The sequence below is a fragment of the Rhododendron vialii genome, chromosome 8a (genome assembly GCF_030253575.1).
Source record: "Rhododendron vialii isolate Sample 1 chromosome 8a, ASM3025357v1".
Classification (NCBI taxonomy): domain Eukaryota; kingdom Viridiplantae; phylum Streptophyta; class Magnoliopsida; order Ericales; family Ericaceae; genus Rhododendron; species Rhododendron vialii.
In genome coordinates this window covers 2,498,586-2,524,232 of record NC_080564.1, presented here as the reverse complement: position 1 = coordinate 2,524,232, position 25,647 = coordinate 2,498,586, and the positions used below count along the sequence as shown (strand labels likewise).

Below are 25,647 nucleotides of genomic sequence, written 5' to 3'. Positions count from 1 at the left end.
GAGATGTTAAGCTATTAAAGGTCACAGTTTTGTCTTTTTTAATCACAGTTTTTATGTTTTTAGTCACGGTATTAATGAGTTTTAATCACGGTTTTTATCCTGTGGTTAAAAAATAGAGACTTTTAGTTACACCTTGATAGACCACGGTTTTGAATGCGAGATTAAAAGTGAAAGATCACACCAAATAACCAAGGTCTTTATCTATTTTTGTAGTAGTGATAATTCTTACAGAAAGTCTACACACACAGCAGATCTGTGCACAGATTTCGTTGTGGGGCCCACCACGGGTCTCACACAAATCATCTGAGCCGTTCATTAAATGTAAAATATTTTTTCAAAGACCCTGACAAAAAATAAGCTCAATATGATACCTATAGGTGCTCAATCCAACCATATAACTTTTTCATTTTTTGAAAATTTGAATGAAAAGTCAGATGGTTGGATGAAACACCTATAGGTATCGGATTGAGCTTATTTTTTACGGGAACCCTTTAAAAAATATTTTACATTTAATGAACGGCTCGAATAATTTACATGGACCCGTGGTGGGCTCACAATAAAATATGTGCACAGATCTGCTGTGTGTGTAGCAGGACCAATTCTTAGGATTAAAAATTCGTATGGACAAGGGCATTTGTACTTTTAATCAATCATTGAGCCACTATTTGTCAGGATGTGTTCATAGATAGGAGTAGATCTTATTCTCTTGGCCATAATTCTTAGGATAAAAAATTCGTATGGACAAGGGCATTTTGAAAAGTACAAAAATAAATAAACTCTGAATTTGGAACTAGTGTTAAAAGATATAATGTTCACACTTGAATGGAAGTTACACAACAGTAGTCCAACCAATTTATAGGCAACTTCCGAGCAATGACCCGATTCAAACCTCCTTCCCCCCCCCACAGCAGGCCGAGAAAATTTTTAATGCAACGATTATTTGTAACGTTTCTCTCAGATTATGTGAAACCTATATATACGTAAAACTCACATCATGTGAAAGGACATTACAAAAAATCGTTGCATTGAAGATTTTTTTTTTCCCTCGGCCGCCCCGTTCTCCTCGTGCAACAAATGACTATTCCATTTATCTTCTCCATTTGACCGTTTCTGGTTCTGTACCCGCATTGCCATTTTTATTTTTTTTTGGGATCGGCAATATAGCCACATTGGCCATCGCCACTAGATGGGATTGGCCACAAAACTAAAAGACATTTACTCATCTCCGAGCTGCACTTCTACAGCATTAACATCCGAACTTGGTGCAACCGCACAAGGACCAAAGCCAGTCGACCTAGAAGTAGAACTCATCGATCCTGGTTCTAGGTCGCAAGCCACAAACTATTTCCCATAAAACAACACCAAATGCATAGACGTCGGGCTGCTTGGTGGCCTTGCCTGTTAGGAAGCATTCAGGCACAACGTAACCCAACGTGCCGGCCATGCCCCCAACCTCCGGGGACGAGATCTTCTCCTCGTCCAGGGCGCTGGCAAGGCTGAAATCCCCGAGTCACGCATTGAAGTCAGAGTCCAACATGCAAAGCACGAGCCGGTTCAGCAAATATGTACCAATTTTTATGACTATCTCTTTCCCTTTTCCCTTATTCAATCATATATCCCGATTTTAACTGCTTCAATTTGAATTTTACACCATTAAAGGTTTAAGTCTTGAGACATTTTCAGAGGACACTCGTCTGGTGGACCTTCATCGATAACACTGTTAGGCATACATAAGTTTCAAGAGAGAGGAACGGGGTGAAACGTTACAGAGTAACAATCAGAATTGTAACTCAACTTCAAAACAAAATTACAGAATCGTCAAGAAAGCCAAATCGAACGAAACCCTTACAATCAAAAGATAAATTTCTCATAAATTATCATCTAGAAACAAAAAGAGAATGTTTCGGGAGAATTGAAGTATTGAACAAAGAAAAAACAGTGACAGAAATAGTCAGATTAAAGCTCTTGACACAAAATTAAGTAGGAATCACGGGAGAACATTAGGCCTGGAAATCGCGATCGCTTTTGCAATGTGCTGTAGTCCATGATAGTGAATATGGATGTACGTAGATGACATACGCTACAGTAGGAATCAAATGTCTCCTAATTGGTAGAAGAAAGAGTCCCAAACCGATTGGGTTTGGATCCTTCCGATAGAACTTGATTCAGGCTCACCTGCGAAGGATATAACTACGCAGTGAGGGGCTTATCTATTCATTCTCCCAATAATTCAAAGACATGTTCTATCGGAGATTCGGAACACATAATTGTCTATATGCGTGAGAGGATTCGGACACCGTTTTATGTATGGCCATTCCATTCACGTGGTATGTGTCCAGTCAGTACAACTGAGATCTTAAATTGTACATTTCAATTAATTTATTATTCATAACAGATAAGCTGATAACCATAATATATTACTCAAACATGATAATTGGTTTTAGTTTACAAAAGAAACTACCTACACAGATTTAAATTTGTCCCTGGCATAGAGCTCCCGACTGATGCTTTGCGGAGTGAAGCCTGATCCCAAATGGGTCGTTGGAAAGGACTCTGTCTCCGTCGTGCTACCAAGGCTGCTGATATCATCATCTTCCAGATTAGGCATCGAAGGCCAAACAAAGACCGGTTTGAATGGTGGCACATAAGGCACCGGAACTAAACCGGATATGATATGAACAATTGCTTGAGTTCTAGGCCTTTCGCTTGCTATCGGATGACAACATGCCAAAGCCAAAACGAGCACTTTCTGAGCTTCCTCAACAACATACTCATCTCCAAGCCGCTCTTCTATGGCATCTAATATACGGCCTTCTCGGTGCAGGGACCAGACCCAATCGACCAAAAAGCGGAACTCACCAATCCTTGTTCCAGTTCGCAAGCCACAAACTATTTCCAACAAGACTACACCGAACCCGTAGACGTCAGACTGTTGGGTGGCCTTACCTGTCAAAAAGCATTCAGGCGCAATGTAGCCAAGTGTGCCGGCCACGCCCTCGACTTCTGAGTACGAGGTCTTCTCCTTGTCCAGGGTGCGAGCGAGGCCGAAATCCCCTAGCCGGGCGTTGAAGTCAGAGTCTAGCATGATGTTACTAGACTTGAGGTCCCGATGGACCACCTTCTGGTCGTACTCATTGTGGAGGTAGTTCAATGCCGAGGCCACCCCGGAGATGATATTGTAACGTTGATCCCAAGTTAGTGGCTTGATGTCTGGCGCTTTAGTGAATAGGTGTGCGTCGAGACAACCATTCGGCATGTAGTCATATACAAGTAGAAGCTTCCCATTATTGTAACACCATCCTGTCACATACAAAGAAAGAGTACTCCTCAATTTGGTTCATTAAAAGTAAATAATTTGTCTACGAAATGTTTTAGCTATTCTGCCCAACAACAAAATGATGCGGTTTTCCAAAACTCCTCAATTTGGTTCATGAAAATAATCCCTTTAGATACCATATTTAACAACGAGCTTCTCTTAAATGGACTAAAAACTCATATTTTCACAGATTTCTAGGCATACCATTCTTCTCCCACATATCAAGTAAATTACCAATTAGCAGAAAGAACTTGACTATTGACATTAACCTGAAGATTGAAGATGAAAAAAAGAATAGCGGAAACTCACTCTTATTGGAACTAAGATAAGTTTTTTTTTTTTTTTTTAATGAGCTGAAAAACAAGAACAGAATTGAGATGACATTTAGGAACCATAAAGACAAGCTCAGTCTTTGGGGCGACCATGCGAATGGTTAAATTGATGACTTCGCTTCGATCTCTTCGACTGAACCTGACTAGCTAGAAGCAAATTAAAGAAGAAAAAGTTGTAGACTTGGAAAAGGACGTACCAAGCAATCGGACAAGATGTTTGTGACGGAGACGATTGATGATGGTGAGCTCGGCCAAGAAGTCATCCTCACCCTTCATGGTTTCCCTAGAAAACCACTTGACGGCCACCTCCAGATTTTCATCATGGAGATGGCCTCGGTACACTACACCGAAACCACCCCGGCCCAACTTGTTCTTCTCGTCAAAGTTGTTTGTCGCCTTCTTCAAATCCTTGAATTCGAACTCCCTCGGGGTTCCTGGCAATCTCTTCAAGGCCCCCAGTAATATGTTGGACTTAAACTGTGCCATCGATCGCTTCTTGTATAGGTAATAGTAGCCCGTCACTGCTACCCCAATCACAAGCAGTGAAAACCCGACTACAAGGAGAGTCTTTTGCCAATGAGGAGGATTTGGAGTCATTTCCCACGGTGGATGTTCCTCCACAAAGGACTCCACCGTCAAGTCCCATCTAAATATAGAGTTGAGCTGCACATTATTTCCTGTGGATGCTGAAAAACCAAAGTACGAGTACTGATATTTCAAAACCTCTCCCAAATCGAGATTCGATTTTAAAACCGGGGTATCGGGCTTGAAGGGCGTCTCCCCATCAAGCTTGGCTTGTCGTGCAATGTACACCTCAATGACCTTACTGACCCCGTCGTACTGGACCCAGGCATTGTAAAACCTGGCCTCGCCCTCGCCCTCTGGAGCAAGTTCGATGCCGAATGGGGTCAAAGAGGCATTAACAGTAGATTTGATGCTGTTTATATTAAGTCCCACGTGGTTAGCATCCGGATCGAATTCCTGCTTGACGTTGTCGAACTCGATGGCTACTAGGCTGTTTGCAGGGTCGCCATCGGTGTTGGGGTTGGTCAGGCCCAGATACTGGCCGAAGCTCTGTGACGGAAGCCAGTATTTGAAGGGCTGGGCTATTATGAAGGCCAGCCCTTCCCCCGGGGTGGTATTACGGCCCAGCGGGCTGATGCTGAAGAGGAAGGAGGAGTTGAACGAGGCGACCCTGTCGGATGTTTTGCTGTAACCTGGTTCCGACAACGTGAACGGTCGTTTCAACAGCGTTCTTCCGACCTGATTTTGGAGGGGCTTGCCCGACGAGCCCGACAGGTAGGCTGAGTTCGGAGTCAATTGGAGCACGCCGTTGGACATGTTGGCTGAGTTCTTTGGGCCGAATATATCGAAATAGGTGTAATTGAACGGTCCGTATGTAGCGGTGAAAGTCTTGAGGTTCTGGGCGGTGACCGCCGTGAAACAGAGGAGCATGGCGGCGATCATAGGGTGCTTCACGGCCAATCCCATCAAAGTGTCACGGTGGCCGAGAATATATGGACGGAAATGGAGATAACAGAGATTTGGGGGAATTGGGAGAGGCAGAGATAAGGTATTTACGAATGAAATTGAGTATAAAGCAGTCTTTCATTTTTGCGTCTTCACTTCACCCAATAAAACGCCGGCGACTTGACCAGTTGACCAATTGGTCTTCGTTTTCGAGAAGTCTAAAAACACGTATAAATAAGGTGCATATTCTACATAAATTTTTTGTGGAGCCCATCTCGAGTCTCACACAAACGATCCGAACCATTTATTAAATGTAAAATATTTTTTCAAGGATCTTCGCAAAAAATTAGCTCAATCCGAAATCTATTGATGTTCAATCCAATCATTTAACTGTTCACTATCTGGAAATCAAAATGAAAAGTTAGATGATTGGATCAAGTATCTATAAGTATCGGATTGAGCTGATTTTTTGCAAAAAATCTTGAAAAAATTTTACATTTAATAAATGACTTGAATCGTTTGTGTGGGATTCAAGATGGGCCTCATAAAAAATTTGTATAAAATATGTACTTATTTATATGTGTGGGTAGCAGCTTTGCATGAAGACTAATAAAAAAATTCTACTCAAAACAAACAAACATGAAAATGCTGGATCAAACCCAAATTAAATGCATTGGGACTTTCTCTCACTCTTTATGGGTGTTGTGGTGGGTTTTTTAAGTCGTCTTGATGACTTTTTGAGGTTGGAGGCGAGTTTAATCTGTGTGAGATTCTGAATGTTTATTTATGAGTTTAGGCTTCATTTGTGGTTACTTTCCTCTCTTCTTGAGGACGATTACTTGTTTTCGATATATAATTTTCGTATCAATAAAAGTTCCTCTAAAGTTTGAAAGAAAAAAAAAATCCCAAATTAAATGCATTGCGTGTGGACTTTTCTTTATAAAATTATTTCCATTTGACTGACGATTTCGACGGGAGGAAATTTTGAACAGTGGAATAAAACAGTAGTCCAATCAATTAGAGGCAATTTCCAAGCAATGACCCAATTTACACTCCCAGATCAATATTGGCCTCTCTTTAAAAAGAGGAGATTCAAACCCTCTCTCTCTCTCTCTCTCTCTCTCTCTCTCAAAATAGGGCAACTATGCAATTTCAGGATGGCTACGTAGCTGGATGACATCATGGATAAAGACTTAAGTACGGGCTCCAAATAGAATGTCTATTTTATTTACAAACTAGAGAATGCAATCTACGTAATAAGAAGTAATAATAAGGGAGAATCTTATCTCTCTATAAATCATAACCATTGATCTGTTTTATAAATTCTACTGCTCTTTATCTCTCTCTCAAACAATATTAATTGCACAATTGTCACTAATTAGATTTTACGTTGCGCTGTGCCTTCAGGCACGGGCAAACCCTAAATTGATAAAATAACTCCCTGAAGAATTTGGACTAGAATTTAGATGATATCTGTATAACATAGTACTCAAATATGATTGTCATGACATGGCTGAAATTTGGGTGGTGTTGGCCAGTACTGGTGGCGTGGTGGTATTTGGAGGTGGCGGATCAGTGGTGTCTCGTGGTAATAGTTTGGCTGCGTAATAGTGGAGGTCGGTGGTGCTCGGGTGGCGGCAGTGGAAGACTTTCAGAAGTTAGGGTTAGGTTTTGGAATTTCTTGGGTTGGGCTTGGCCCATTTTGTTTGGATTATGCTTTTTATGTGTTTTAGGCTTTGTTCCCATCAGGTGTTTCATCCAATCATTGGTTGGATCACCCTCCCCTCTCCCCCTACTTGATAGGGAACTTGATGCATCCCTGTCAAGTTTCTTAATAAATTTATTGTTGTTTAAAAAAAAAATATGGGGGAGAGGGAAGACTTGGTTTTAGTTTACAACAAAAACTAGACAGTTTTGAATTTGTCACTGGCATAGAGCTTTCGACTGATTCATTGCTGAGTGAAGCCCAATCCTAAATGGTTCATTGGAAGGGCTTTGTCTCCGTCGTGCTAGCTAGCCAGGCTGCTTGTAAAATTCTGGAAAGTGCTTATGATCATTTTATACATGTATATGATCACTATATATTCAGAGTAAACGAGTATCAAATCCCATAAGTGATGGGATTATGTGCAAGATTATAAAAGAAATTCTAGAGAGAGAGTGAAAGGGAATCTCAATCTATTATGATTTCAACTCAACTAAGTCATGATTACAGTACATCTTATATAGATTTGATTACATGCATCAACTGAAGTGGTTTGGCCACTAAATTGTACTAACAGCTTACCAAATCAGCAAGTTGATCCACTGTACTAGACACATGCTTGACATCAATAGTCTTGGCCATGACCTTTTATGGATTATTGGTTTATCTCGTCGAGTGGAATCAGAAAAATAAAAAATTATGACTTTTATCCCAATATTTGAAAAAATATTCAAGATAAAGTCCAAAAAACTGAATAAGGACAAAAGATCAAAAATCTCTCAAAAAAATCTATGTGAAACAGGGGCTAACTAAAAGTTCGTTGTACCAATGATGATGAAGCTACTGCTGCCACGTCCAACTAATGTGTTTCTTAGTGGCGGTCAAATGGATAAAATGGATTTAAAAAAAAACAAAAAGGAAAACCACGTGCACAAGGCTCCCGCCATTGCGGGGATCTAGAAAAAAGTTAATGTACAAAGCTTTACCCCTGCAACGAACAAATGCGTAAAACTGCTCAATTTGGTTCACCATCTTACCAAATTTAATAACTCCCCAGTATCGCTTTCCCTTTTCCCTCACACAGCCATTTGAAATACAGAGAATAAAAGTCAGAATTTGGTAATTCAGTTTCTTAACAAAACAACAAAAAACAGGTAAGAAAGAAAAATTGAAAGAAATTCCTACAATCCAAAGATAACTCGCTCATAAATTAACATACAGCTGCAACCAAAAAGAGAATGTTGCAGGCAACAAAGAAAAAACAGAAAAAGAAACAGTCGGATTAAAGCGCTTACAACAAAAGTAGGAATCACGGGAGAACAAGAAGTGTTTAGGCCGAAAATCGCCATCGCCTCCAAAACGTCACCGCCGTCGTTTTATCTATAAGATTATCTATGGACGTATGTACTTGACGTATATCTATAGGTGAGGAAAGAGGAGGAAGCCCTGTTTTGAACTAAATGTGGCCTAATTGGGAGAAGAAAGAGTCCCAAACCGATTTGGTTTCGATCCTTGTGATCGAATTTGATTCAAGACACATCTGCAAAGGATATAGCCAAGGAGCGAGGGACTTGGTTTTAGTTTACTTAACGAAATTACACACTTTCGAATTTTTCATTGGCAAAGAGCTCTTGACTGATGAATTGCGCAGTGAAGCCCGATCCCAGTTGGGCCGTTTGAAAGGACCTTGTCTCTGACGTGCTAACCAAGCTGCTGATATAATCTTCCTCCACAGAAGACATTGGCCATACCAAGGCCGGTTTGAATGGCGGCACATAAGGCACTGGAACTAAACCGGATATGATCTGAACAATCGCTTGAGTTTTGGGCCTTTCGCTTGCTATCGGATGAGAACATGCCAAAGCCAAAACCAGCACTTTCTTAGCTTCCTCAACAACATACTCATCTCCGAGCCGCTCTTCTACGGCATCTAATATCCTTCCTTCTCGGTGCAAGAACCTGACCCAATTGATCAAGCAGTCAAACTCATCGATCACTGTTCCAGGTCGCAAGCCACAAACTATTTCCAACAAGACTACTCCAAACGAGTAGACATCAGACTGTTGGGTGGCCTTGCCTGCTAGGAAGCATTCAGGTGCAATGTAGCCGAGTGTGCCAGCCACACCCCCGGCCTCTGTGTATGAGGTCTTGTCCAAGGTGCGAGTGAGGCCGAAATCCCCGAGTCGAGCGTTAAAGTAAGAATCCAGCAAGATGTTACTGGACTTTAGGTCCCGGTGGACCACCCTCTGGTCGCACTCATTATGGAGGTAATTTAGGGCCGAGGCCACCCCAGAGATGATGTTGTAACGGCAATCCCAGCTTGGTGACCTGTTGCCTGGTGTTCTAGTGAACAGGTGTGCGTCAAGACTACCATTTGGCATGTAGTCATATACAAGTAGCAGCTTCCCTTCCTCATGACACCATCCTGTCACAAAGAAAGACAACATTCTCCTCAATTTGGTTCATAAAAGTAAATATTTTGTCTACAAAATGTTTTACCTACCCAAATATTCTGCTCAACAACAAAATATGTGGTTTTGAAAAACTCCTCAATATAATTCCTTTAGATAACATATTTATTGGAAGCTAAGATAAGTTTTTTAGTAATGAGCTGAAAAATAAGAACAGAATGGCAATCACCTTCAGGAAACAAATTTTTTTATGCTGAGAGCAAAATTATTTGGGAAACTCAGAATAAGGTCGCCCAATCCCCCTTTCGACAGTTTTTCGATATCCCTTTATCTCTTGTAGTGATCATCCGTCTCAGATTAAAGATTGTGAAGCAATTTTTCCATATTTCCATGGAGTGAAACATAAAACTACCTTTCAATGCCACAAATCACCGCTTTTTTTTTTTTTTTGCTAAGAATGCCACAAATCACTGCTACCATATAAAGAGAAGACTGGAAGCAAATTGAAGAGGTGAAAGTTGTAAACTTGAAAAGGGAATACCCACCAAGCAGTCGGACAAGATTTTTGTGACGGAGACGATTGATGATGGTGAGCTCTGCCAAGAAGTCATCCTCACCCTTTATGGTTTCCCTAGAAAACCACTTGACTGCCACCTCGAGATTTTCTTTTGGCAGGTGCCCTCGATACACTACACCGAAACCACCTTGGCCCAACTTGTTCTTCTCGTCAAAGTTGTTGGTCGCCTTCTTCAAATCCTTGAATTGGAACTCCCTCGGAGTTTCTGGCAATCTCTTCAATGCCCCTCGTAAGATATCGGACTTCAACGGTACCATTGATTGCTTCTTGCGTAGGTGATAATAGCCCGTCACTGCAACCCCTATAACAAGCAGTGAAACTCCGACCCCGACTTCAAGGAGAATATTTTTTTTCTGGGGAGGATGTTTGTCCTCCGGCTCCGGAGCATCTTCCGAATAATACTCCACCGTCAAGTTCCATCTCAAGATACAGTTGAGCTGCGCATTATGTCCTGTCGATGCTGAGAAACCGAAGTACGAGTGCTGATTCAAAACCTCTCTCAAATCAAGAATCGATTTCAAGACTGGGGAATCAGGCCTGGAGGGCGTCTCCCCTTCAAGCTCGCCTTGTCGTGCAATGTACACCTCAATGACCTTATGCACCCCGTCGTACTGGACCCAAACATTGTAAAACCTGGCCTGGCCCTCTGGAGCAAGTTCAATTCCCAACGGCGTCAAAGAGGCAGTAACATTAGATCTAATGCTATTTATATTGAGTCCCACGTGGTTAGCATCCGGATCGAATTCCTGTTTGACGTTGTCAAACTCGATGGCTAGTAGGCTGTTGTAAGAGGACCCATCCATGCCGAGACCCGTCAGGCCCAGATACTGGCCGTAACTGTATGTCAGAGCCCGGTTCCAGAACGGTACAAGTATGAAGGCCAGCCCTTCACCCGGACTGGTATTACCGCCCAACGGGTAGACGCTGAAGAGAAAGGAGGAGTTGAACGAGGCAACCCTGTCCGAGGTTTTGTTGTAATATTGTCCCCACAACATGAATTGTTTATATAACCTCACTCGTCCGTACAGATTTCCGGTTGGCCGTGGCGTCAAGCCCTTTTGATAGTCCGAGTTCGGGGTCAATATGAGTGCGTTGTTGTCGATGGTGGCTGAGCCCTCGAAGCCGAATATCTTGCTATAGCTGGAATCGAATGGTCCGTACGTAGCGGTGAAAGTCTCGAGGTGCAGGGCGTCAACAGCCGTAAAACAGAGGAGCATTACTACGGTCATGATGCGGGGCTTCACCGTCAATCCCATCAAGTGTCACAGTGGAAAGAAATGGAGATCACGGGGATTAGATTTTTGACGAATGCAATTGTAGAAGCAGTCTTTACTTCTTTTCTAGGCACCGGTCACACATAATGGAGATCTCCAACATAATGACATGGAAAATTGACTTTTGTGTGGAATACTAATTGAGAGGTTTTGATTAGTGAAAATATTTGTTTATGCTTTTTTGCTTTATCATTGATATGGTGAAAGCTAAGACGTACGTAGGCTGCGATACACCACCACTGATATTAGGTCAATGAAAATAGAACTATCACTGCAACAGAAGAATTCAGATGTCTTAATTTGATCATATTACACCACCATGAATCCAGGGACTGCGCGCCTTGACATTTTCAGGGTCCAAGGCCGGCCTCGACATATTCGAGGTTCCAGACAAGTTTTAGGGGCTCTTTATTCATTTTCAGAAGCAAATTGATATAGAGATGAGACATCTTCAAAAAGTAAAATTAGAATTCCAAAGATAAAATTTTAGAACTATGCATATCACAACCAAAATTTGTAACACAATCACTTAAAGATCACCCTTCTTACATTTTTAGCTGCAAAAGTATTAATTATGCTCATATATTCATCCCACTTATTTGACATGTTGATTATGGCTAAATATTAAGACATGTATCTAATGAATAACACAACTTTTTTGGGGCCCTCCTCATTTTAGCAACATTTTGGGCCCAAGACAAATGCTTCGCTCGTTTATTTATTTTTTTCCTTCTCTAGGCCGGTACTACGTAAATTATATGCGATTAAGATTTCTCATTTGCACGGCATAGGTGTTGGGCCTACCGTACATGAATATATAATCTAGACAATCCTAAAACGTTTCTAGACCCTAAGAGCATCCACAATGGAATAATCAAAAGTGGATAGTCAAAAATTGTCACATCATCTTTTGGTTATCTATTTAAGAGGCTGCGCGCTAAGGTTAATAATGTAGAGGTCCACAATGGTACAATCAAAATTGAATAACCAAAACTTGCCACATCACATTTTTAACTTACAAAAATCTAGAAATTGTGACATAGAAAATAATTTTTTAAAAATAGTTTTCAAACTAATAAAAATAGGTTATTAGAAAAAGAGAAAATAGTTTTTTGGAAACTTTGATTAAAAAAAAACAGTTTTCGGGAAAAAGTTTTAAAAAAAAACAGTTTTTGAATAGAAAAAGTTTTTTCTTTCAAAATAACAGTTTTTGAAAAAAAAAAGTTTTAATAAAATTAAACTGTTTTGAAATAAAACTGTTTAAATATTATTTTTTTTGGGAAAACCTGTTTTTAAACGTATTTTTGTTATAAACATGTTGTAAATGGAAGAACGAAAGTTTTTGTGTAATAATAGTATACTTGATTGGAAAAATATGAAGACAATTAAATTTGACTATTGGCAAAAAGTTGGTAGTTTTGATAATTCAATGGCCAAAATTTGATGAGTTGCTAAGATGTTTCTAAGTTTGGTTATTCCAATGTGAGCTCTTTTTGAGCAAATGTTACTAATTTTATAAACATTTTTGTTTTGATTATACCACTGTGGATGCTCTAATAAGATCATTCATGCAATAAATTGAAAATTAATCGAATATCAAATTAAGGTCAAATGGTCAAAATGGATTCGTCTTAAAGAAGTATATATGTAGCCGTCATTTCAAATTATCCTTGTCATACAAAGATTTAGCAACGCATATTCGATCAACATAATAAATTTTTGAATGGTTAATTAATATTCTCAATTTGACTTACGCATGAATGAATCAGGTACCCAAACTAATCCAAGCCAAGCTAGGCGCGCAATCAGTCAACTGTACTGTACCATCAGAGAAGCCTATAATTAATTGTAACCAATTAATAGAAATACAGTAGCTGTGATCCCTACCCTTCTGCTCTTTCTCTCACCTTCGTCCTTCCTTCGCTTGGTCTGTCGTCATTTGTTCAAATCTGGTCTCAGATTTATTCTATGGCTATGGCCTAACGCTAGCTAGCTATTAACCGCAATGGTTTGAACGCGCGCACCATGGGCAATCACCCTTGACCAAGTAGACTCCAATCTGTACCCACAGTATACGCAAAGACTACAACTTCTTTGAAGATGGTGATGGCTTGGTGGAGCTTCCAAAGCTAGAGATGCGGATAGAGCGGCCGATCCCTTCCCATCTGTTTTTTTTTATCTTTCCTCCGTGCGTGGAGGTTTTCTTTCGTATTCGTGTTGTAATAGTACCCCATACATAGAGGTTTTACATCCTCCCTGCGCGAAGGTTTTTATGTTGTCCCCTTTGTGGTTGCTCACTTCACCGCATGGAGGCCTTCTTCTCTCTTTTCGGGAGTTTAATTAATTGTATGCCAAAGTATTTTATTGGCCGATATTATATTAGTCATTACAATATAATTTGGCTTCATGCCTTTTCGATTAAAAAAAACGTACGTATATATACAAATACTTATTAAGAAAATATAATCACACATTGCTTGAGAGTTGAATGTATGATTACTTAATAACATGAGGAATCTCTCCGCTTATTACCAATTGGTTTTGAGATAGATATAAAGTTTTCACATAGCATTCCACCCCACATTTTAAAAATTACAATCTACGCCCCATAATCATAAATCAGCAAAAAATGCTATACGATATTAGTAGAAGGTGATTCATTCATTCTATTCTCTCTTTTTTTGGTCGTGTGATTAAGTCTCAACGATATTAGTCGAAGGTGATGGTTTTCTTGATTTTCAATTGGGGCCTCGTCATGGGCCCACCTTAATTAATAATTTCTAACAGTCATAATTAATGTAGACCACGCTAGCTAAACACGTTTATGCAAAGGGTTCGGATCCTCCGTTAAGAATTAACTCTTATCGGTAAGCTTAAAAATATATCCAAATCATTTATTGCAGCAAATGAACGGTACCAATCAGGACTGCCCAAAACATGGACCGGAGATGATTCATTTCTTTATGCAAAATCAGTTTGATCGAATATTGGTCAACATATGATCGGTTCAATTTTCTCATAAAGATGGACGATCATCACTTCGGAAAATCAAAAGTGATAAAAAGTGTGTCTCCGTATTGCCAAAGTAAATTAATGTGATAATATATTCAGGTGGACTGATATATGAATGGTTCGGATCATCAAGAAAGGACCACCATCAAAATTTTAACACGTCTGTTCCCGTCAAGCCAAACACATATTTAATTGCTACAAGATATAATATACCAACGCTCCTCAATGAGCTCAAGCCCCAAAACCGGTTTAAATAGGCGTACAAATCACTTGAACTGACCTCAACTGTCGAGCTAAATCCATACAGACAAATAAGGAATGATATATTCGTGAACACATTCGCAGTTCAAGAGAAAAAAGCTTCCATAGATGAAAGGAAATTAGGGGATTTGGTTGTGTCTGTTATCTGTGGGCGTATTTCCCTTTAAATGTGTTGTTTCATCAAAAAAAAACTTGATCTTTGTGTGATTGTAACACGAACAATGCTAGATACAAATATTTTTTTTTTTGTTTTTATGCAGTTCACAGGGGGATTTCTTCTTCCTTCTATCTTAGCGAATTTCTGTTGCAGCGAGGTGTGCAAATGGAGTGGAAGGGCATGGGTTCTGGTTTATTGAGCTATTAGAAAGGACGTTGTCTCTGTAGGCTGGCCGAGCTGCTGATATCTTCTTCTCCCACGGAGGGCATTGACGACCAAGAAAAGGCTGGTTTAAATGGTGGCACATACGGCACCGGAGCTAAACCAGATATGATTTGAACAATTCCTTGAGTTCTAGGCCTTAAGCTTGCTATTGGTTGACAACATGCATGCCAAAGCCAAAATCAGCACTTTCTTTGCTTCCTCAACAACATACTCATCTTTGAGCCGCTCCTTCTACAGCATCTAATATCCGGCCTACGCGGTGCAAGGACTAGACCCAGTCAACCAAACCCATCAATCATTCTTCTAGGTCGCAAGCCACAAATTTTTTTTTTTTTAATAAAGACAAGAAAATTGGTTTATTGGCTTATATTTGTCTTTATTTGAAAAAATTGGATTTCGATTGTAATTTTTTACTTTTTAGATTCCTCTCGTCATGATGAAGCAATAATCTTCAAAAAAAATTACGAAAAACTAACAAATGTGAATTTTTTTTGAATAAAAACAAAATTAAGTCAAATGGCTTATTAAGCCGAACAAGCCCTAAATATCAAACATAGCAAATCTATATACCTAGGTAATCTATATAAATAAATTTTCATAATTTACAAAACAAACTATACAATATTGAATATGTCACTGGCACAAAGCTCTCGGCTGAAGCATTGCGAAGTGAAGTCTAATTCCAAATGGGCCATTAGCAAGGACCTTGTCTCTGTCGTGCTAGCCAAGCTGCTAATATCATCATCCTCAACGGAGGGCATCGGCAGTCATATGAAGGTTGGTTTGAATGGCGGCACATAAGGCACCGGAACTAAACCACATATGATCTGAACAATTTCATGAGTTCTAGGCCTTTTGTTCGCTATAGGATGAGAACACGCCAAAGCCAAAATCAGCACTTTCTGAGCTTCGCGCGTCAACAACATACTCATCTCTGAGCCGCTCTTCTACAGCATCTAATATCCGGCCTTCCCGGTGCAAGGACCAAACCCAGTCGACCAAAAACTGGAACGCACCAATCCTGGTTCCAGGTTGCAAGCCACAAACTATTTCCAACAAAACTGCGCCCAATGCATAGACGTCAGACTGCTGGGTGGCCTTACCCGTCAAGAAGCATTCAGGCGCTATGTACCCCAGTGTGCCAGCCACGCCCTCGGCCTCTATATACAAGGTCTTCTCCTTGTCTAGAGCACAGACAAGGCCGAAATCCCCAAGTCGGGCATTGAAGTCAGAGTCTAGCATGATGTTACTGGCCTTAAGGTCCCGGTGGACTACCCTTTGATTGTACTCGATGTGGAGATAGTGCAGGGCCGAGGCCACCCCTGAGATGATCTTGTAACGCAAATCCTAGCTTAGTGACTTGTTGTCTAATGCACTAGTGAATAGGTGTGCGTCGAGACTACCGTTTGGCATGTAGTCATATACAAGTAGCAGCTTCCATTTCTTGTGACACCATCCTATCACAAACAAATAAACAGAACTCCTCAATTTGGTTCATAAAAGTAAAACAAAATTGTCCACAAAATGTTTTAGCTACCAAATATTCTGCTAACCGAAAAATGATGTGGTTTTTGAACAACTCCTCAATTAGGTTCCAAAAAGGAATCCCTTCGGAGAACATTCATTTCAAGCTAAGTATAGTTTTTAGGAACGAACTGAACAAAACGAACAGAGTTTCGATGACCTTCGTAGCCAAATTTTTGGTCCCGAGAGCAAAATTATTTGGGGAACTCAAAATATTGTCCCCCAATCCCCTGAGAGCAAAATGATTAGTGACAGTGAAAAAATAGTCCATAAAAGTTTTTTACATCAAAAAATAAGCTATCGGAATATAAAAAAAAATTGATTGATCTCTAATAATAGTATGTGTCTAAGAAGAATATTGAACCAACGTTTCAATGGAATGAAACATTAAACTGCCAGTCAATGCCATAAATCACTGCTACTATATGAAGTTAATACTAGAAGCAACTTGACGACGAGAGAGTTGTAAACTTCAAAAATGACTTACCTAGCAAACAGACAAGATGTTTGTGACGAAGACAATTGATGACGGTGATCTCTGCCATGAAGTCATCCTGAGCCTTGATAGTTTCCCTGGAAAACCACTTGACGGCCACCTCCAGATTTTCATCCTGCAGGTGGCCTCAATAAACTACACCGAAACCACCCTGGCCCAACTTGTTCTTCTCGTCTAAGTTGTTGGTCGCCTTCTTCAAATCCTTGAATTGGAACTCCCTTGGGGTTCCTGGCAACCTCTTCAATTCCCCTAGCAAGATGGTGTACCTGGACTGTGCAAATGATCGCTTTTTGCGTAGGTAATAATAGCCCGTCACTGCCATCATAAGCAGTGGAACCCCGACCCCGACCCCAATTACAAGTAGAGTCTTTTTCAACAGAGGATGTTTGTCCTCCAGATCATAGGAGTCCACCGTCAAGTTCCACCTATAGATACTATTGATCTGCAAACCAAATCCTGTCGAAGCTGAGAAACCGAAGTACAAGTACTGATCCAAAACCTCTCCCAAGTCAAGATTTGATTTCAGGACCGGTGAATCGGGCCTGGAGGGCGTCTTCCCATGTAACTGGGCCTGTCGTGCAATGTACACCTCAATGTCCTTATTGATCCCATCGTACTGGACCCAGACATTGTAATACTTGACCTCGCCCTGTGGAGCAAGTTCAATTCCCAATGGAGTCAAAGAGGCATTAACAGTAGATATGATACTGTTTATATTGAGTCCCACATGGTTTGCATCCGGATTAAATTCCTGCTTAACATTGTCGAACTCGATGGCGACCAAGCGGCTTTCGGGGGAGCCATCGGTACTGAAGTTGGTCAGGCCCATATATTGGCCGAAACTGTTTGCCGGAATGTACGTGTCCGGGCCTATGACGAAAGCCAGCCCTTCGCCCGGGGTGGTATTACGGCCGCCCAACGGGCAGACGCTGAAGAGGAAGGAGGAGTTGAACGAAGCGACCCTGTCCGAGGTTTCGTTGTAACCTTGTTCCCATAACTTGAATCGTTGTTTCAACATCACTCGTCCGGACTGATTCTCGAGTGGCGGGTTCAACAAGGTACTGTGGTTGGCTGTATAATCCGTGGTCAGTTGGAGAGCGTTGCTGGCGACGGCGGCCGAGTTCTCCAACTGGAATATTTCGTAATAGCTGGAATTGAATGGTCCGTAGGTAGCGGTGAAAGTTTTGAGGTTCGGGCCAGCTACCGCCGTGAAACAGAGGAGCGCGGCGGCAATCATATGGAGCTTCACCGCAAATCCCATCAGGCGTCACTGTGGCCGAGAACATGTGGGGCGGAAATATGGCCATCACGGGGATTTAAATTTGGGAGAGACAGAAGATTTTGTTGGATTCAATTGTGAAAGCAAGTCTTTCTTTTCCCGTCATTCACTTAACTTGTTGAGTTCCTCCGCTCTAACTTTCGCGGCACTTTGGAGGAAGGCAAGAGGGTAATTTCACGTACCAATTCACCTAGGCAATTAATTACTAGGAGAGACGTAATGGACCTTTTAAATACATACACATAATGGGCAAGAGGGTACTTTTGCGGCACTTGACTATTTCTCTATCAATGTTTTGATCAAACTGGAGATCCTATTACCTCAAAGGTCAGCATGGCTGTTGTCCCCCATTCAGACCATCCATCTCGACATTTAATGATTCAGATTTTAAAGAAAAAATCTTCCTAGAAAGTCTTCTTAAAATTTGGACCATTCAAAACATTTTTAGACGATTGAGATTAGTAACAACACCCATGCTGATCTTTGATGATCAACAGGATCTCCCATTTCGTTTTGATGCCGCATTGCTTGGAAATTGTCTCCCTAGATTTCTATAATAAATCGTATTTTTTTGGGTTGGCAAAAATCTTTTTTGCTAGAATAGCCTAATTAACATCTTGAGAGTTGAGTTGAACTGATATCTATTCTCCTGGCACGTAAATACCCTTTTGATGCCGTTGAGCCAAAGGTCTCGTAGCTATAACCACGGTGTTCGTATCAGGTTACAGGCATCTCATTTAACTTTTAACAGACAATTTGCTAAAAGATGTTTCATAAACTTGAAGGTGAAAGGGAAATCAGGATTTGTTGATTTACTGAGTGATTTCCTAAAAATGGTTTAGAAAATCGTTTGGCTGCACATAGCACCAAATGGGCGTTCTTCTTGTTCTATATAACTTGGAAGAGCGCATTGCTCCTTTATTTTGTTACTTCTTTTGTATTACGAATCGTTTGCACCAGCTTTGGATTCAAGAAGATTGGCCATAAGATCAAGAAAGGAAGAAATTTTTGCAATTGGTATGTTTTGTTAAAAACCCCATCAAAACTAGATTCTGACTCCCCGTTCTGCTAAGGGTTTTTTTTTAAATACTTATTTTCTGTTTTACAAGACATGTCATTCTCTCACAATATGCCACCTTTAATTCAAAAAAAATAAGTATTTATATTTTAGTTAGTAAAACACACCCTTATTAGGGTAAAAGATGCATGTTTGGGTTAAACTCATTCTGTAGCTAATGAATTTTCTTGTTAGCAGATAAAAAAAGAGAATTCTCTTGTTAGTTTGTTGTCCTAATTTTAAAGTTTATATGTACTACTGGTGGAGGCTATAATCTTTTTTCAAATATGACTGCAAATTGGTGGAGTCGTAAAGATCGGAAAAAGTGGAGACATATGATTCTTTTTCTTTTATTCTTAACCTCCTTGTTTAATTGTTTTATCCAAACAAGGAAGTTGAGAATAAAGGCAAAAGTACATAAACACTCCCTCAACTATCATTTTTTTCCACGGAGACCCCCTAACCTTTAAAAACGCTGACCCCCTCAACTACAAGAAAAGAAAAAAAAAAGCAAACTCCTTTAACGGAACAAATGAAATGACTAAGATACCATTTTTATTATATACGGTGAGACGATTCAAGCTCTGCTCATACAATCGATCAGTGCTCTCTCTCTCTCTCTCTCTCTCTCTCTCTCTCTCTCTCTCTCTCTCTCTCTCTCTCTCTCTCATGGCAACTCTCTCTCTCTCCCCTTCTCCCACTCCTGACTTCGATCCCCAAAAAAACCCCTAGATCGAGGATCGTGGCAACTGAATAACTATAGTTTAAACGCTCTGCTCATTCGATCGAACCCTAGTTTGAAGGTATGTGTTGTAATAGGAAAAACCCTAGATGTATTGACACTATGGCGCGAATGTTGATTTAAGTTGACATAGTATATGTTATATCTGTATGTTTGGGAATTTGTATGAGAATATTAGGGTTCTTGGAAGTAGTATCTTAATGTATATACTCTAATTAAAAATTGGGTTAGACTTGGTTACAAAATTAAAAATTGGGACTTTTGTTGTTTTTCGATTGGTATGGCCTTTTAATGGTTTTTTCTACTACTGGTCCCCCCACCCCCATTATGCACAACTCCTCTACTTTGGTCCCCCATGTATGTCCTTGTCCATCTCCAAACAAAAGCAATTATATGTATGTTATTTGGGGCTTTGTTGTTTTCTGTTTGGTATGCCCTTTTAATGTTTTTTTCTACTATTGGTCCCCCCATTATGCATTAGTCATATGCTTTGGTCCCTCATGTCTGTCTTTGTCCAAATAGAACCAATTATTGACCATTGTTTTTGGTTTTATTGTTTACCTTTCAGTTGACAAATGGCTTATCCATCAGTAACACTTTTGTTTTACCATGGAGAGTATATTTCTGAGGGACCCAAAAAAATGTATGTTGGTGGGAGTGTGACCTCACTTAAGATTGACCCTGACATGAAGTCATACATTGATCTAAAGGCGGTAGTGAAGGAATTATAGTGTCAATCAAACTATGGATGATAGGTTGGTGGGTGTAACCTCTGACAAAACAATGTTAGCCATGTTTGAAATGCACAAGGATAGCAACTCTTATGTGATTGATATCTATATCCACAACCCTATGATGGAGCAAAACAAACCTAGTGGTGAATAGGTATCTAGTTTGACTAAGGTTGGCCTTAGTGTGCAAATTGATGACTTAATAGACCTTCATGACTTTGATGACATAGTTAATCTTGATGAAGGTATAATACCAGCTGGTCCACTTGAGAGTGATGATGATTCTGATAAAGATTGGGAAATTGGTGATGACACAGAGATGAAAGTGATGGTGACAGTGATGGTGGCACTGATGATGACGAGTTTAGTGGCTTTGCTAACTCATCTGAAGATGATGAGGAGGAGGTTGAACAAGGGCTTGCCGTTATGACTGTGAATGAGGAAGGAGAATTTAATGATAAGAGTGATGATGACCTAGGATGTTTATCGAATCCAGAGGATGAGGGTGGCAACATAAAGAAGCATAAGTTAGTTGAGTTTGACCAGGATAAAGATATGGAGAACCCCAGACTTATGGAGGGTATGGTTTTCCCTAATGTGACTGCCTTCAAAGCTCTCTTCAAAGAGTTCCACATTAGGGAAGGGTGTGAATACACCTACTTGAAGAATGAAAGTACAAGAGTCACTATCATTTGCAAAGAGAAATGTGGTTTTAGGTTACATGCATCACCAATGCTTGGTGAGAAGTCATTCCAGATTAAGAATATCAGAGCTGACCATTGTTGTACCAGAAAATACATCAACAAGTATGCAACATCTAAGTGGATAGCTGGTAAGTACATGGAGGTGTTGACAGATGAACCAGATAAAAATGTGAAAACGCTAAAAAATGATGTTAAGAGGGATTGGATGTTGCATGTGTCAAGGAAGAAGGTTTATAAGGCCAGGAGAGTTGCTCTACAAACAATCCAGGAGAGTCATGAGGAATAATACTTGAGAATAAGGGATTATTGTCAGATTTTGATCAACAAAAACCCAGGATCAACTGCACTTCTTAAGGTGAAAAGGATAAACTCAACTGTGTTTTTCCAAAGATTGTTCATATGCTTTGATGCTCAGGCAAAGGGATTTCTTACTGGCTGCAGACCTTTCATAGGTTTAGATGCATGCTTCCTTAAAGGGCATTATGGTGGACAACTTATGGCTGCAGTGGGGAGAGATGCCAATAACCAAATGTACACTCTGTGTATTGCCATTGTTGAAGTAGAACTTAAGGACAGTTGAGGTTGGTTTTTAGAGCATTTGATGCAAGTAATAAGAAGACCTGAGGAGAGGGGATGGTGTTTCATGTCTGACAAGCAGTAGGTAACCATATTCATTATTCTTTGCCTTGTTTTATGTTGTAATTGCAGAAATTTATTGTAATATTAATGGTATTTATTATCATTTCCTTAATTTATTGATTGCAGGGTTTAGTTGAATCATTCAAAAGACTCATGCCTAATGTGGAGCAAAAATTTTATCTAAGGCATATGTATGCCAATTATAACAAGACCTACAAAGGGAAAGAGTACAAAGATTTGTTTTGGGGAGCAGCCTCTGCTTACACAGTTTCAGAGCTCAATAAACAAATGGCAGACATGAAGAGGGTAGATAAAAAGGCATATGAGTGGATGCTGAGTGAGGAAAAATAGGTTTGGGCTAGAGCCTACTACAGCCCTAGGTCCAAGGTTAACAGAATGGACAACAACATGAGTGAGTGTTTTAATAGATGGATAGAGGAGGCAAAGGATAAGCCCATACTGATAGTAATAGAGACAATAAGGAAACAACTGATGGTAAAGTATGTGCAAAGACTTGAATTCAGTCAAAAGTTCAAGGGTAAGTTGTGTCCAAGTATTGGTAAGAAAGTTGAGAAGAAAAAGGTGAAAGCAAGAGGATTGGCAGTGATATACTCGGGGGGGACAGTGTTTGAGGTAACTAGTACAAACAAAACATTTGTGGTTGATATTGGGGACCACTCCTGCACTTGTAGAAAGTGGGATCTCAGTGGAATTCCTTGCAATCATGCATGTGCAGCCATCATAACTCACAAGGCCCTACCTGAAGATTATGTGAATCAATGTTACACAACTGATACATTTGTTAGGACTTACAACTATAGGATTAATCCAATACCAGATAAAAGCTTATGGCCACAAACTAAATGTGATCTAATAATGCCTCCACTTTTAAGATCAACAATTGGGAGACCAAAGAAGGCTAGGAGAAAAGGAGAGGATGAGCCCAATAATCCTTACAAGGTTAGGAAGCATAGTACTACTATCATGTGCAGAAAATGTGGCCAATTTGGGCACAATGTGAGAACTTGTACAACACCACAAGAGAGTTGGATTAAACATAAGGGCAAGTACTATGGAAAACAGAAGGCCAAGTTTGGAGGTGGTGTGCAACCAGTTGGTAAGCCAAAAGGTAGTGGAAGTGGGACTGTTGGCAGAGGAAGAGGAAGAAAAACTGGCAGATGAAGGGGCAGAGGAACTGGGAAAGGAAGGGGTGGAGGTATTGAAAGTGGGAATGCATCTGCTGCAAGTGGAAGTGTGGCAAATGGTAAAAGAAAGTCAGTTGACCAACCACAACAGAACAAGGTATAGTTGCTTGTGTATTTTGTTAACTGTGTACAATTTTAATTGACTATGATAATGCATATGACTTATGTACTAGTTGCTTGTGTATTTTGTTAGGCTTCCAAGAGATTGACAAAAGTTGGTGAACGTTAGTTTTCCAGTCAACAATCCAGTACCTCAGCATCAAAGTTTACGCCATAAGGTACAATTACTAGGAATGGCAGAGTTATGACTACTATTTCCTCCCAAGCTTCATATGGTCCCACCAAATGATTTTTCATGACTTGACTTGAGGTAGATAGCCTAAATTTTTGTAATGCCTTGTGAATGGGTATGCCTTGTAATGGCACAAGGCTTATGACTTTATTTTTGTAAGACTTTGTGCAAGGCTTTTGACTTTATATTAGTAAGGGCCTATTAGTAATGCCTTTGTGTAAGGCTTATGACTGCAGCTTTTGTAATGTCTTTGTGTAAGGCTTATGACTGTGTTTTGGTATGGCCAGTGACTGTTAGTAAGCCATTCATGTTAACACAAACCACATGAGTGGAGAACACAAGTTTACCAAAACGCAAAGCATATATTTCATTGTATTAGGGTGATTACATCTTCCACAAGTTCATGGCAGGTACAACATCCCCCTATAGGTGTGTTTCCAATTAGCCAACCAAACTACCAAAAGTACACATATAACTACCATGCCCAGCACATTGCATTTCCACATCACTTCATTTTTCTTCTTCAATTCATTGTTAATTCTCCACAGCTTGTCCATCTTCTTTATCATCTTTTTCAGGTCCTTTTCCATAACTTCATTGAGCCTCTCCATCTTCTCTTCCTTTTCTTGCAGCTCTTTGATTTTTTCCTGCAAGTGTCTACCATAGTCTAGTCCTCTAGGGCAAGTAGAAGGATCAACCCATATGAAAAATTTCCATGCATTCTTCTCCTACAAACCGATTAAAAAAAAACAAATTAGGACAAATAATGTAGAATACCAAAAATTAGCGCTCAAAATTGGATTATTGTAGCCATTAACTAACCTCATAATTCACACACCCCAAGAATCTCCTTCCAAGGTTAGCATTTGTTTTGGAAGTCCTCAAGGGGGCTTTTTCTCTACAACGACAGTAAACATCAACCCAGTTCTGGGTTTGGTTGGAGCTGTAGCTATGACTACGGCTTTGGCGACTGTTGTTACTACTGTTGACATTTACCATGGCTGCCTACAGAGAGAGAGAGAGAGAGATTGGGGAGGGTATCTAAAAATGGTGTGGGTCGAAGGGAGAGAGGGGGGGGGGGGAGAGAGAGAGAGAGAGAGGTCTTAATGGGGAAGAAGGTGTATATAGTATGGACAAAGGGCGTTTTTGTCCAAAAGAAAGCCCAAATCTCTGACAAGTGAGCTTCCAGCTAACAGTTCTAAGACGGAAAGGTGTCACCTAGGTAACGGGGAATAGTTGAAGGGGTCTCCTTGGGCGTTTTTAAAGATTAGGGGATCTCCGTGGGAAAAAATGATAGTTGAAGGGGTATTTATGTACTTTTGCCGAGAATAAAAGAAAAAAGATCATGTCTCCACTTTTCCTAATTGTGGTAGTCTCGTTGGTTGGGCATCCCTCTTTCCACAGGCGTGGCTCGGTTTCGAGTAGTGCACGTGGCAGGATTGGAGATTTTGTGCTCCTGCCAACGTGTACCTAGGTGGTGCCGTGGTGACGGCTCATTCTCATAGACAATAGCTGTGGCTCAACCGGACATTCCACCGGCGGGTAGGGAACTCCTATGGTCACGCCCAAAGAGGTTTTGCTACGTTGGTCGCCTCCTTCCACCCTTTTTGTTGATTAGTTTTGAGGGTTTTTTTAATTTTTTTTTTATTAGCATAAAACTCATGCTACCTTTAAACCAAAACAAAAAAATGAGAAGAAGAAGAGAATTGGTTTATTTTTTGATCTCGAAAGGATTTGGTTATTATGAAAAACTCTATATAGATTTTGATCACAGATACAAGTCTCCCCAAGCAACACAATCTTTATGCAAGTTACAAAAACCCTGGTAAACACCAAAGGCTATCCATTTTATATACAAATCACTATTTTTCTCCTAGAAATCTGGGATACTACACTTATGAAACTGAAACAACTTCTATTGGAAAATTTCCACACGATGGATTTGGAATCAATCATTCAGATCTTGTTTCGCTAAGGGAAATAATACTTATTTTATTTTTTAAATTAAAGTGATATATTGTGGAAGAATGAACTATCTTATAAAGCAAAAAATAAGTGCTTAAAAAATAAAAACTTTAACGAAAAGGGGGCATCATTCTTGGTTTGGCTCACATGTTGGATTTGATTTTGACATTAGGATGAGCCCCTCATCTCCTGTACTTGTTCTACATACTTTTTTTTTTCTTGTACGGAGTATTAAATAGTATTTCTTTTGTCTGATAAACAAATTTAGTAGTA

General features: G+C 40.1%; 5 protein-coding genes and 1 pseudogene across 6 annotated transcripts; 2 read left to right on the top strand and 4 right to left on the bottom strand.

Annotated features, from left to right (window-relative positions):
- Window positions 1-2,354: 2,354 nt before the first annotated feature.
- On the bottom strand, window positions 2,355-5,243 carry LOC131299040 (probable L-type lectin-domain containing receptor kinase S.5). Its single transcript, XM_058324578.1, has 2 exons — window positions 3,846-5,243; window positions 2,355-3,300 (listed from the first exon to the last, which is right to left on the bottom strand). The coding sequence occupies exons 1-2, from the start codon at window positions 5,137-5,139 to the stop codon at window positions 2,462-2,464; spliced, it is 2,133 nt and encodes a 710-aa protein (XP_058180561.1). The 5' UTR covers window positions 5,140-5,243; the 3' UTR covers window positions 2,355-2,461.
- A 2,674-nt stretch (window positions 5,244-7,917) lies between these two features.
- On the bottom strand, window positions 7,918-11,072 carry LOC131299041 (probable L-type lectin-domain containing receptor kinase S.5). Its single transcript, XM_058324579.1, has 2 exons — window positions 9,780-11,072; window positions 7,918-9,248 (listed from the first exon to the last, which is right to left on the bottom strand). Exons 1-2 carry the CDS (start codon window positions 11,065-11,067, stop codon window positions 8,419-8,421), a joined length of 2,118 nt encoding a protein of 705 aa, XP_058180562.1. The 5' UTR covers window positions 11,068-11,072; the 3' UTR covers window positions 7,918-8,418.
- A 4,202-nt stretch (window positions 11,073-15,274) lies between these two features.
- LOC131299037 (probable L-type lectin-domain containing receptor kinase S.5) lies at window positions 15,275-18,087 on the bottom strand (annotated as a pseudogene).
- A 2,492-nt stretch (window positions 18,088-20,579) lies between these two features.
- On the top strand, window positions 20,580-23,654 carry LOC131299036 (uncharacterized). 2 transcript variants are annotated; one of them, XR_009190599.1, is made up of 3 exons: window positions 20,580-21,934; window positions 22,039-23,214; window positions 23,311-23,654. XR_009190599.1 is itself a non-coding variant. In XM_058324575.1 (2 exons), exon 2 carries the CDS (start codon window positions 22,309-22,311, stop codon window positions 23,092-23,094), a length of 786 nt encoding a protein of 261 aa, XP_058180558.1. In that variant the 5' UTR covers window positions 20,580-21,934; window positions 22,039-22,308; the 3' UTR covers window positions 23,095-23,654. The 2 variants fall into 2 exon arrangements, 1 of the variants encoding a protein (XP_058180558.1); XM_058324575.1 differs by having other exon boundaries at window positions 22,039-23,654.
- LOC131336247 (uncharacterized) lies at window positions 20,996-22,263 on the top strand. Its single transcript, XM_058372030.1, has 4 exons — window positions 20,996-21,502; window positions 21,587-21,832; window positions 21,982-21,990; window positions 22,039-22,263. The coding sequence occupies exons 1-4, from the start codon at window positions 20,996-20,998 to the stop codon at window positions 22,261-22,263; spliced, it is 987 nt and encodes a 328-aa protein (XP_058228013.1).
- Window positions 23,655-23,751: 97 nt separating the features above from the next.
- On the bottom strand, window positions 23,752-24,408 carry LOC131336243 (uncharacterized). Its single transcript, XM_058372027.1, has 2 exons — window positions 24,232-24,408; window positions 23,752-24,137 (listed from the first exon to the last, which is right to left on the bottom strand). Exons 1-2 carry the CDS (start codon window positions 24,406-24,408, stop codon window positions 23,811-23,813), a joined length of 504 nt encoding a protein of 167 aa, XP_058228010.1. The 3' UTR covers window positions 23,752-23,810.
- Between the last annotated feature and the right edge of the window lie 1,239 nt (window positions 24,409-25,647).